This window comes from Caenorhabditis briggsae (assembly GCF_000004555.2).
Source record: "Caenorhabditis briggsae complete genome, chrX, whole genome shotgun sequence".
Classification (NCBI taxonomy): domain Eukaryota; kingdom Metazoa; phylum Nematoda; class Chromadorea; order Rhabditida; family Rhabditidae; genus Caenorhabditis; species Caenorhabditis briggsae.
The window spans coordinates 9,659,449-9,672,689 of NC_013491.2; the positions used below are offsets into that span (position 1 = coordinate 9,659,449).

Consider the following 13,241-nt stretch of genomic DNA (forward strand, 5'->3'; position numbering starts at 1 on the left):
AAACTATGAAACGATAAATTACTCAATTGGTTTGAAGTTACACAATGACTCCCCAGAAGAGAGCCAAAATCACGAGAACCAAAACAGTCCAGGTTGGAATGGTGTTGTCAACGACCACGAACATGCTAAATAGTGATGAGTCTGTAGGATAGAGAAGAACATACCGAAAGTAGTTAGTGGCTTCGCAACCATTCAAAAAATAGGGTCAGCCAGGGTCCCTAAGAAATGCTATATAGACAATTTATTTTGAAAGATTTCCAAGGGGTGTTATGCAAAGAGAGAGAGAGAGGTAGGAAAGGTATAAGAAGATAATTAGTCGGTGACTCTGGAGAAGAGATAAGGGACTTGTGGGTGGGGAGGATGCAAAGTCATATGAAATACTAATTATGGTGCAGAAGAAAATATGAAGTATAGTCAGGTTGAAGGTATTATGTGCGAAATTAAAAGATCGAATCCCTGAGTGATGCCCAAATAGCTAAGTTGGAGCATCTATGCAGATGGAAAATTGGAGTTTAGGGGAGGGTCTAAAAGGGAAAATACCTGAGAAGAAATTAAGGGTGAGGCTCTAGCGGGGGTTGAGATCATTAAAAGACTCTTGTACAAAAAAATGAGAGATGAAATATTCACAAATTACAAAAAAACAACTGTTCTGATTGAGAAATCAAACTTTTGAGTGAATTATTTGACTTGAGAAAGAAAGTAATGATTAAAGATGTATTATCAAGTCAAAACCTCATATAGAATTAACAATTTTAGAAAAAGTTCCATGCGTAGAGAGTGAAGAAGGCCCGTTTTTTGGTGAGATCCATGTTTGTGCCAGTTTTTTTTTACTAAACAATGCTTTTCAAAAAGCGCATTTTGACCTACAGCTCCTCACCTTCATCATACTGTGGAGCATCGTTCCTCAAAGATCATTGATCCAGACCTGATCAATGTAGTTTTTTGCCATGTTTCCTGTTTTAAATCCGCTGCTTTTTTGGATGATTTGTTTTTCAGAATCGCAGCTTCTTGAGATGGACTGGCGTTGAGAATAAGTGTTTCTTTCGATTTTCCAGAGTTGAGAATTGGAGTCTCCTGCATCTCGATTTCCTCATCACTTTCTGGCGGATGAATTTGAATAATGACACGTGGATGAATCAATCGATTTGGAGTTGGTTTTGGCACTGGAGCACACGTCGGAACCGCCACAGATACCTGTTGGTAGTGACCCATAATCCGGTTCATCTCTCCTTCCTGCACCGGGAACGCACAGAAAAAGAGTCGTTGTAGTATAACGCATGCACTGAAAATTGAATATTTCACACAAATCACAGAGAACGAAAAAAAACTCCAAAATACCAGACAGAAAGAATGGTCACGATAACGACAAGAGCGGCGTATAGAAAAATGGGATGCGTCAGAAAATCCAACATCTGGAATGAGTTATTAAGACACACACAATGGACAAAAAACCAATAGATAGTAAACCACGGACAGAGCAACCGTGTAAAAAATAAAAAAAAGAGCGAAAAATTTGTTAACATTGTAATTTTATCACCCAAGAGTTAGAAATATATATTGGCTTTGTTTCAGAGTCAGGTAAACGACTTTTGAGTGTGAGCGCCGCCGGATATATAGCGGATGCTAATGAAAAAAAGCGGATGCCCTTTTCATTTTTTTTTCCAAGCCAAAAATGATAGAGAACACCTACAGGAAATTGGTCTAGTGAGAGGTGAATTTTGAAAGTCGAAAAATACATTGTTCGATTCCTCAAATCAAAAACTTGAACTCTGAAACAAAAACCAGTATATCATGCACAAGGTCTTGTAAGCCAAACTGCTAGCGTGAAGAAACCAAATTATTGAGTCTCAGTGTCGTTTAAACGATCCGGAGCCAACATTTCGATCACCTCGATTTCCGGCTCAAGCACGATGATGGTGCTTCTGGTTTCCACGGAGATTTCGATATCGATTGGGCGCTCGATTGGGCGTTCCATTGGACGCCAAATTGGGTGATTGGCCCCATAGTAGATTGGGTTGCATCCTTTCTCGGTACAGTATGCGTACTCGTCGAAGAACCAGAGAACGCTGGAAGGCATCAATTGATGAAATAAATAAGGCGGCATTGTTAGGCATCATGCAAATAATAAAAAGACACTTTGAACTCACGCAAGGATTCCAAGAATCATGACGATCGCAACGCCGATCAGAAGAGTGAGTTGTTTCGAGTTCAATGACATCGCCTAGAAGAATAAAATTGGTGAGGTGTCGAAAAACAAGGGACGAACAAAGCAAACAAAAGCCAAAATGATAAAATGCAAAATAAGTAAGCAGAACGAAAGAAACGGATAAATAAGATAAAAAATTACGTAGAATGACAAAAATCTTGGGAATGGATTCAAGCAATTCCAGGAGATTTTAGAAGAGTAGAAAAGCAGAGATAACAATTTCTGGAATTTGGGATGTAAATGATATAATTCCCATGATAAACTCAATTTTCGGAGTTTCGCCCGGTGCAATGAAGAAAGACAGCAGATATGTAGACGTTGACATACAGTACCAACTATTCAAGTTTGCTTATAAATCTGATAAGGTATATTTTCGTAAAACACATAATTTGCGTAAAACACATATCAAATGATCATATTCCCAAATTTTTAGACGCTGATTTCTGCTACAGTGGCGCTCTTCTTTGTTTGACTTGTCTTTTCCTCTTCCCGTAAATTCTCAATTTTCTTATCCAACTTCTTAGCCTCTTCGAAATAATTCCGTGGTCGCTGCAGGCAATATAGGGAGACTTCACAGCTGACAAAGACACTGAAGGAAAAATGCAAACTACAAAAATCATGCTGAGGAGTACTCACATCACGATAGACAAGAGAAGAGAAAGGCAGATGATCACGTTGACCGCACTAATCTCCAGTTTGTCCATTTGATGATTTAGAAAACTTAGCTTGCAATCAGAAAAGTTGTGAAAAAGGGCAAGAAGATAATTCTCGGTGTTTTTAACCGATGAAATGGAGAAAGACATACGGAAACAGTTAGCAGAAAGATCTATTTTTAATTAAATGTAGAAGAAAATTATCCACGATTTTTTTGGGTTGACAAAGCTAGAAAGATGCATTTCTTGGTATCGCTGGAAATAAACCAGTTCTACACGCAATGAACTATAAACTCACAATAGTTAAATAGAAGTGAAGCTACCACCAGCATGGATGAGAGTAGTGTCCCGCTGGAAATGAGCTGCGACTTGAGCAGCGCGTGCCTGACGACGACGTCTGATGATTGGATCAATGAACGCGGTGTAGACAAATCCACTAGAAGGAGTTCTACTTTTGTGATAGCAGTGTGGGGTATCTTACAGGCATGCTGCAATGGTGAACACTCCAAGGACCAACAGTAGCCAGAGAAGAAAATCAGTGAAGAAGACACGTGGGCGACTCATGAGGATGATCATTGTAAAAGATTCTAAATTTTGAACACCGACAGACACAGATAAGAAGACAGTTGAAGACTTGAAAATATCTATTGGCTGTGAAACCAATGTGGTAGCAAAGAGAAAGAAGTTGGAAGGGTGTGTTTCCAAAAAAGAGCCATGTTATTTTGAACCATATCATTATATGCAGAAGGAGAAGCAAAAAGAGAATGCAGAAAAAAGACACTTCAACCACTGACGTGGCATTCAGCCGGCTCACATCACGTGTGAGCGGAACGTCGTTTCGACCGAGAATCTAAACTGGGGAGAAGAAAGAAAGAATGGATGGAGAAAAGAAAGCGGTAGAATAAGTAGTCCATTTTTCGAGGATTTCAGTGATGGTGGAATTGGCGGATAAATTGTTTGAAGGGGGGATTTTGCAAATTGGGATTTTAAAATAGCCAGTCGTCAATCTGTTGCTTGGAGGCTTCAAAGAAACGGATGAAGAACTCTTTTGGGAAACTGTAAGGGGTAATGTTTTAAAATACCGTATTGGAAATTAAAATATCGTAAAAATTTTTGAATGCACTGATAAATGAAATTTAAAACCGTTTCAGTTTAAAAGTTCTGACTTTTAAGCTCTAAATTGAAGCTAAGTTCGGCATTAAGTTCAAATAAGTTTTATATTCGAAGATTTTCTAAAACTTCTTAACTATTTTTCAATATGTAGGGACCGAGATAAATTGGGGTTTGGAACTGCTTAAAATTGATCAGAAGACAATTTTTTCGGTGCCCTTGCTATACAACTACAACACTGTTTCTGACTATGAATATTTTTTTTCAATTGATACGATTCGTTCTGATACAATTTTTAATGTGTTCAAATTTACCCAACGGCATAGGTAGCGAAGAATACACTTGTCACTGCAAATCCGATAAGAACATTCTTGAAAGTGCGGAACATATCAGTTTGAACGAATTCGGCAATTTTCGATCGTAGCTTGTAGATCAGGAAAACGGTTACCGGGATGCAACTGAAAATGAAGAAGTGGTCTAACTGAAAATAGTCGTTTGAACTAACTTCATCAAAACCGAGATCGAGTAAATTCTGGTTGTACGGAATGGATTTTTGGTGGGGTCAGACAAATCAAAGATGTACAGAGACAGAGTCTCGCGGAACAAAATGCTTGTCAGAATGATTATGGTGATCATTGGAAATGCTGAACAGTATGATATTGAAAGTGAAAATTTTCAAAGTTTTTTACTTTGATAGAATTCCCGATTTGCTTCTTGTTCCTGTTGTTGAAAGCGGCGAATCTCTTCAGGGGACGCTTCCTGATCGGGTTCGAGGAATCCGGACCATGTCTTGCTGATCACGTAACATGCGCTACAATTTTTGGGTTCACATTGTATTTTTAATACAAACCTACAGGGTGATAACGAACAAGACTAGGAAAATAATAGCAAAAATGAGAAAATTGTCCCATCTTCCTCCGTAGTGTTCTTCTGGAAGTGGACCAATCTGAATTTGAAAAATTTTCAATTATTCTATATTTGTAAACTATTACGATGCGCTTGGGTTTAACGTCCACCTTTATTGGAGTGCACTGGGCTGTTAACAAGGACAGCATCATGAGGAATCTTATCTTGAAATTCATGATTCCTTCTGTAACTGTCCTGATATTAAAACAATAAAATCGAAAGAATTAGAAATAAAAATAAAATGTATTATTGATATTAATTTGTGGCGCAAAAGTGGAATAAATTCGCGCCGTTGCTAATAAGAATAGCTCTTCAAAAGGAAATTTTGAATTTTCGAATCATCAAAAATATGGGAATACCATGAATGTTCTGATTGAGGCCCACCATATCCGTGCCCTCTGAGCTCAATTATCTCGGTTCCTAAGAGAGAAATATAAAATGTGTTAACTGATAAAATATAAGTGATATTACAATAAACGATTTATCAGTGAAATAGTTTTAAATATCTTCAGAAGGAGCCGAGATAATTGAGCTCAAAGATCGCTATAGGATTGGCTTCTATCAGGAGATTTACTGTATATTTTTGATAATTTGTTTTTGATCTACTATATATTTGAGTTTTCTTTAATTAAAAAACAATTGAGGCGAAAATTCTCTCAGTCAAAAATCATAGTTTTTATTGATGTCACTGCACCTTGAATGTGAGCAGACTTGATAATTTAACAGTTTTTCAGTTTCAGTTAGCAGTGACTAGATTTTCTATTGTAGAGAGCATCGAGATCTGCGTGTTATTAGAAGGCAAATGGGCGGAGTCTACAAAAACGAAAAAAAGAGAAGATGACGAAAAGGGAGAAAAAAGAGCGAGAAAACCAAAAATTCCTTTCAAAAATATCGTGAAATTAATGGCGTCACTTCATTTTTGGGCAACAAAACTACCGTACCCCTAAAGAAATGGAATTTAATTGCTTGGGCATTAAAACTAAATTGCTTCTTCAGAAAATCTTTTTGGTGGCTCTCTCAGAAATGTGGGCGGAGCGTTACGACCAAGATTTTTAGAAGGCAAAAAATGAAGATTAAAAAAAACCGACAAGTTTATTGACATCTGATAGGAGATGCGCGATCTATCGAATTTGCTTTTTGTGAAATACTGTAGCCATAAAGAAGATGAGCAAGTTTTTCATACATCAATTTTTTCCTTCTTCCAGGATTCGATTTCAATATCTTTTTTGAACGCAATGCCCAAAATAGTTTTGTGTTGAAATTCACGAATTCTGAAAAGAACAGTTGCCCTGGGAATTTCCAATGGCAACCAGCAGTCACGAGATGCAAAAAAGAGGCTCTCAAAAATTGAAGTCGTACATTTTTCAACATGAATTACAAAAAAAATGAAAACCATGAGCAGATACAGAGCCTCTTTTTCACTGTTTACAACTTTTCCAATTGATAATTTTCTGAAAAAACAATAAAAATGTCACTGATTTGAAACCTAACTCTAGTTGTTTTTGTTCTTCTCAAGTTAACATAACGATTGGACAGATAAGGCCATTTCAGAGCCTCGAAAATTGCCGATCCTCACTGGAAATACCGTATGATTACCGGTACTGTATATTAATCATTTTTCAAAATTTTCTCTATCTACCGGACAGTGTCCACGTCGTTGAGAATGAGACATTCGTACAAGAGTATAAAAATTTTCCACCATGAATCGATTCATGGTTATCACGATTACGGCAGGGTCACTGAAGTAAACTTATACAACTGCAGAACCTATGACAGAAGGGCTCACAAATTTAACTTTGAACCATTATTCAAAGTTGATAGTCAGAGACCTTCCTATCACAGATCTTACGGCATCTATATATTAACTATATAAACCGTGGCATGATTCTGATACCCATGAATCGATTCATGATCTAAACTTCGGAACAAATGTCTCAAGTGTCTCGTGAGTTTTAAAAGATTCGCCGTCTTGGGCAACGTTCATGAATATCACTCCGATGTGAAAGCAGGAAAAGCAAAGAAACGGTATGAACTTCTCAAAATTCGTTTCAACGGTATATTGGATGCGTAGCTCATTATTTTTTATATTTCGAAACACACTCTTCAAACATGCTACCGTATTTTCTATCTGTGAAAATCTAGTTTAAATACCAACTTCAAAACCTCTTTTTTAGAGAAAATGGAGTCTCTACATGCTCCTTTAGCCTTTAGTAATCTTTTAAATTTAATCCTATAAGCTCAATTAGCTAACTATCTCTTCTGAGAAGCCTATCACTCTATTCTAATCAACACGTCGACTACTATGAGAAAACACAGTCAAAGCCTGAAAATCTGAGGGGGGGAGAGAGGTAAAAAAAAAAGACAGAAATGAATGAAACAGGATATGTGCTCAAGGAAAGAGACCTACAGTATTCCATTGGACGTCAGCTAATGTTCTACAAATCTGTAGCCAGTTCGACTGCCTCGGACTGTCTCCCTTACAAACGAGTTGTATCCACTCTGGATAAGAAAACAGTAGTGACTAGCCAAGCTAAATACAAATGTCGAGAGTTTCCTAGCTGCTATAAAACCTGTAATAGAAGGACTCCCAAACTTCCAATTTTGACCAAACTTGTCTCGATTCCTTTCAAAGATATGTATCTAAAAAAGGTTCACTGACTAAATGTTTTCCATGGTTTGGGGAACATTTTATGAGTACCAATTTTTAATATCTCATTTCTCACGGGTACGAGATGAACTGTGCCAAAGTTGACATTGTAACCTCGAAATTGAAAAACTCTAATTCAAGCTGAGGAAAGGGAAATTTTTTAAAATGAACCCGGAAAAGCTGAAGAAAGAACCTAGAAGAACTCAATAAAAAAAGTGTCTCCAAAGTTAAAAAATCTAAGAGAAACAAAGAGCCAGAACAAAAAGAAACTGAAACAATGAGGAAAAAATAGAGCTTTAAGGGCCTCTGTGAGGGGTGGAGCTCTGGTAGGCTAGTGGCTCGAGATAGGGGGCGGAGCCTACAAAAAATTGGAAGAAGGTAGAAGGAGACGAGAGAACCGTGATGAAAAAGAGAGGGTAGAAAGAATAGAAAGAGAGAGTGCTCTCCAAAAAAAATCTGAAATCCATCAAACCCATTTTGAAAGAACTACAGTAACCCTCAAATGACATCTAATGGATTGAGGGTAATAAAAGTGGATTGCATGCTTATTCTGAAATAGACTCGAAAAAGGCGCGTAGGACTAATGGTTCCGATGCGCTTCGGTCGCATATCTCTGTTTTCTATGCCTCTCTCACACTCTCATTCGAAGATGAATCGATATATGGAAAAAAAAGCTCAAGTGAGCTTGAAGGACTCCAGAAGAATTTTTGAGAGCACAGTCGTCCATGGCATCTCCCGGAGCAACCAGAAGTCACAACATGGGAAAGGGGGCTCCGAAAAGAAAATGAAATGGAAGGTCGTAAATTTCTCCATTCGAATTAGCCTACGAATGTTTCCTCATTTTTTGTGGAAAGTAGATGATGTTTGTGTTTTCCTGGAAATCCGAGCAAGGTAGGCAAAAAAGGAACTCAAGATTATTAGGAATACGACTTCTCAAATGATGAAATAAAACCTGCCAGTTATAATTTACATCCATAAGTTTGGAGGAAAGGAATGACTTCATGAATTCCTCGGAGAGCATAATGACGCAAATCGGAGTAATTTTGAGTAATTTTTGCGTTTGCGGAATATAGGAAATGGCGAAAAATAGCGAAGAAAAGAATAATTACCTGAAAAGTAGCTTTCAGCCTTTTTCCAGACGATTCAAAGCAAGGGAGAAACTAGAAGTCTTGATTTCGATGAAAATCAGACTTGGTGGAACATTCTAAACATATTTTCTGCAGTTAGAATTTTGACATGAAAATTTGAATGTAGTAACACAAGAAACAATTTCAGATGAAACTTTATTTCCTAACATCAATTGAGAGAAACTGAAAACTAGGTCGAAGAATTTTCCAGACTTTTTTCTAGAATTTCAATATTTCTCCTTAATGTTTTCTACCTGAACTCTTGTCATTTCCAATCACATCACTACCCTTCACAAGACTATAATCCCACTCTCAGCCCTCAGGTGTCCGTCTGAAAAATTGTCTTCGAATATTTGTTCCAACTACGATTTATCTTTTTTTTCAAGGCACGAGAATCCTGTAGGCACATCCCGTGGGCTGAAATTTGTCCCGTGATATTTTATTTATATCTGCATGCGTCTGTGGAAGATTCATTGTAGGAAGAGACCAAAGGTGTAGAAAATCAGTAAGAAAATGAAAAGTTTTAGAAAAAAGATACAGTGCGAAGAACATCGAAAAGCAGACTACTGTCTTTGGTCCTTTGGAATCAAGTAGTGGATGCGACGTGGACGTCTTGGGTAGTTACGTCTTGGGGGTCCCGGATCCTCCGGGTGCTCTTCAGCATAGTCAGCTCGACAGGCTGGAGGAGTCAGATCCTCCACCATGTCGGCGACAAGGAAGGAAGCGATAACCCTGGAATGAGGGATTTCGGTGTGCAAAAAACCTTTTTTTTTGTCTATTAGAACTCTCATTTTTGCAAAACTAAGCAACATCAACAAGTTAAAAAGCTCACGCGACAAGAATGAAAATCTTCATGAACCAGAAAAGGGCGGTGAAAGAACTGAGACGTGCATGATCGTCCTGAGAGAACAACTTGCAAAATACCGATTCGATTGATTCCATTTCTAGAAGAAAAAAGAGTGAATAAGAAAAACGAATGAAGAAAAAGGAAATCTCTGAGAAACGAGAATGAGGGTCATGTCGTCGTGGATGAGTCGATAAAGCAGTGAGCTCGAGAGAAGATGAATGGTTAGTGACACTCCCCAGCAAGTGAGAAAACAAAAAAGAGAGAAATTTTGAAAAATTGCTAGGACTACGGTGTTCTACGAGTTGGTCGAATGAAAGTAATGGATAGGGGAGATTGGAAAGGGTGTGGGACCACTGTAGAATGTATCCATCAATGTCACTCCTGAGAGTGGGTTGTTGGTTTCCTCATCAGAAAAAAACAGGAAATTTGAAAGCGTTGGGTTATGGGGGAAATTGAAATTTTTTGGTGGTGGATATTGTAGGGTTGTTTTATTAAAGCTAAGCATACAATGAACTGGAATTTCTAGAGAAGCAGAGGAAAGGGCTGGAAAAATGTCAACAAAAAGTTAAAGAGAAGGACAGTACCCCATTTTGATGTTTTGTGTTTTTCCCCTAATCCCGATTCCAAACTGTCTAAAAAACTTGAATCCCCCCTTCGTTTCTTCTCCAAAACTATTTGCCAACGTTGTAATATACCATTTTCGTCTACCCCCGGTGCCTCTTATCCTTCCAGACTCCAAATTCTCAATTTTTTCTCTTTGCGTCATAGACGCCTTAATTCTCAGTTAATGCTTCTGTACAAAATAATTAACCTTACTTCTTACATTCCCCACCCTGAATCTCATTTCCGCTTATCTAACTTTGCCCGTCGCCCCATGACTTTAATTTGGCTCAATCCCCATATCAATGATTTTTTTGCATGCACCATCCCATTTTGGAATGCCATAACTGCCAATGTACCCCAATTCCTCACCCTGTCCCAATTTGAAAATCTCCTTGATTCTTCTATTTCTCGCTACTAGCTATTATCCTTATTTTTAACACAGGTATTTTACTGTATTTAATTCCTCCCTTTTCCATTATTCTTCTCTTTTTAACTTATTAGGCACCCCTCGTGAGGGGGACTGCCTTTTTCTTATGTACTGTTAGTCACCGCTCTGAAAATAAATAAATCTAAATCTAAATAAAGAAAAAATGCATAAAAGATCAAAAATTGTGCTCAGACAGTGTTGAAAGCTGTATATTCAACTTTTCTCGGAAGTTTAACTTAAAATATATTTTGATTGTTTCATGAATAAAATTATTAGAAATATATAGAGGATGAACCAATTTAGTGTGGTTTTTAGAGTAGTCGCAAGTTTTCTCAGAATAATCAACGATTTTACGAGAATAATTTTCAAGAAATCGTGAAAATCTTACTGTAGAGCCTGTAAAATGTATTATAGAAAGGCTCCCACAATTTCAATTTTACCTAATTTTTCGGGGCTCCTGAGATGCATGTATCAGCTGACGCCTATTTTATTTCTTTGTCAGAATCCGAGATAAAGCGGCTCGAAATTGAAATAAGGGTCCGTTCTATAACAGTTTTGCGGTAATGTGAAAAGTCAAAAATTAAACAATTTTGATCTCTCTCTCTCACACACACACACACACACACGGATGAAAAAGAAACATCTGACTGAGCATCTTTCTAGTGAACTGAAAGTTATAATTTCTTTATCTGTCAGCACTGATTGACATAGTAAGTTTCCAGTACTAAATTATAAATTTCTCCTTTTCAAGATTTTACGACCTCCTACCAAAAACGAGCGCCTACACATACATCCCCTTAAAAACCCCATTCTCTCCTTTCCCAATTCTCAACGACAGTCCATTAAGATGCCTCCCAAACAAAAAAAATCTTCATCGGCCACGTCGTTAAGCTTTCCCTTTCTTCTGACTCTTCTGCCAACCGAAAATGTGCTCTGCTCTCGTACGAGCCATTTAAATGTACATTGACACGTCGAAAATGGAAGGACGCTTGTCGACTCTCTCTCACTCATTTTCATTCCTCCTCTTTTTTTAGGATACCAATTGTGACATGAGAAAGGGGGCCGGAAAAGAGCACCTAAAATGTGAATCTCGGGGTGAAATATGGAAATTGATGAGAGTTCAAAATTGAAGGAGACATATCGCCTTCTTGGAAGGCATGTGTTTCCTTCCAATTGGGTGGTGCACGTCAATTTACTCCCTCCGAGTCATCCCCGACATTTAGAAAAAGCATGGATTTTCTATAATCTCAAAGGTGGTCTATGGAAGAGGGGGAAACGATGAAAAGGAAACACTGAAATTAGATGTAGGTACGGTATTCGTCATATGTGGGAAAAATCTCAAAATACCAAATTTCAAAATTGTGATTTTAGAAAAATGAACTAATGCTTAAGAATTAAAAAAATTGCAGCACCAGAATTACTGAATTTGTGATAACCCAAAATTTGATTATCATTAAAGCACTCAGGTTTGTGGTAAAACGGTTGTATCTTATTGAGGAGCGATGGTTTGAAAAGTGCCCAACCAGAATCATATCAGCGTTTTGCCAGAACAGTTACCATCTTTTCTCTATTAGAAGCTTATCGAAATCGTCCATTTTAAGCTCACATCAGTTATCTCGACCCCTGTTAGAGATTTTCAAACTTTTTCAACTGATAAATTATTTATCATCACATCACCAATAATTTATCAGTTGACATATTTTTTATATCTTTCACAGGAATCGAGATAATTAAGCCTAAATTTTATGGGTTGGGTGGTCTATAGATGAAATACGGTAACTATTTAAAAATCGATTCTCGAGTTTTTTCTGACAACCCTACTATTTTTCTCCTTAAAATTTGTTCATAACACCGGAGTTTTTTTCAAATCTCTGAACTCTTCACCTCTATCCTCTTTTTTGTAGTTTTGTAATCCTCTACGTACTATAGTTTTCTCTTGTTTTCAATTTTTCAAACCGTTTCTGAACAGACATGAAATGTATTTGCGGTTCTAGAAAGCGGATTAAAGCTACGATTTCTTCGAAATTTAATATTTTTCGCTTCTCGTTCCACTAAGAAACATAAGGAGACTTTCAAAGGGAAGCCGAAATCAAAGCAGATACGGAAAATGTGGAAATTCAAAGTATCAACATTTTCAGTAGTAATTATTCAGGGAGTATCCAGCTTTGCAAAAAATTAGGAATTGAAATTGATTCAAAGGTGGAAAAAAGTTATCGTAAAAAATTTTATTTTGAAATGGAAAAAGTAAGCAAAAGGTAAACGAAATGCATAAAACATACGACTTTTATGAGCAATTATTAGAGAAGGTAGAATCAATAAAAGAAAGAAAAGATATTCCTCCGAAAAAACAATTTGTAATACGAGTTGGCGGGGACTTTTTTGGTTCCGAAAGGTCTGGCTTATAAAACAGAATAGCATCAAAACTTAAACTGTGAAGATGGAAGATTGAACTTACTGAAAACACGGAAAATAGGTTAATAACGTTTTTTTACAAGTTAGAAACAAAAAATCCTTGAAATTCCGCCTTCCATTTAGATTTCCGCGTTTGTTTCCGTTTCCGTTCTTTTTTTTGTTGATAAGACAAGAATGAATGAATCTGAAAGTTAGATTTTTCGAAGAATTGAATAAGAAATGTGGTTGATTGTAAAGTTGTATAGACGTTTTTATATTTGAATAATTGTTTCAGTTGGAGCATAGTTGCAAACGGGTCGGCAG

General features: G+C 37.2%; 2 protein-coding genes across 2 annotated transcripts; both read right to left on the reverse strand.

Annotated features, from left to right (window-relative positions):
- Nucleotides 1–882: 882 nt before the first annotated feature.
- CBG27688 lies at nucleotides 883–2,218 on the reverse strand (the record flags this gene model as incomplete). The annotated part of the gene is made up of 4 exons (XM_045239600.1): nucleotides 883–1,282; nucleotides 1,339–1,412; nucleotides 1,889–2,066; nucleotides 2,148–2,218. The coding sequence occupies 4 exons, from the start codon at nucleotides 2,216–2,218 to the stop codon at nucleotides 883–885; spliced, it is 723 nt and encodes a 240-aa protein (XP_045099528.1).
- A 2,061-nt stretch (nucleotides 2,219–4,279) lies between these two features.
- On the reverse strand, nucleotides 4,280–5,051 carry CBG27689 (the record flags this gene model as incomplete). The annotated part of the gene is made up of 5 exons (XM_045239601.1): nucleotides 4,280–4,427; nucleotides 4,475–4,613; nucleotides 4,659–4,780; nucleotides 4,824–4,915; nucleotides 4,962–5,051. The coding sequence occupies 5 exons, from the start codon at nucleotides 5,049–5,051 to the stop codon at nucleotides 4,280–4,282; spliced, it is 591 nt and encodes a 196-aa protein (XP_045099529.1).
- Between the last annotated feature and the right edge of the window lie 8,190 nt (nucleotides 5,052–13,241).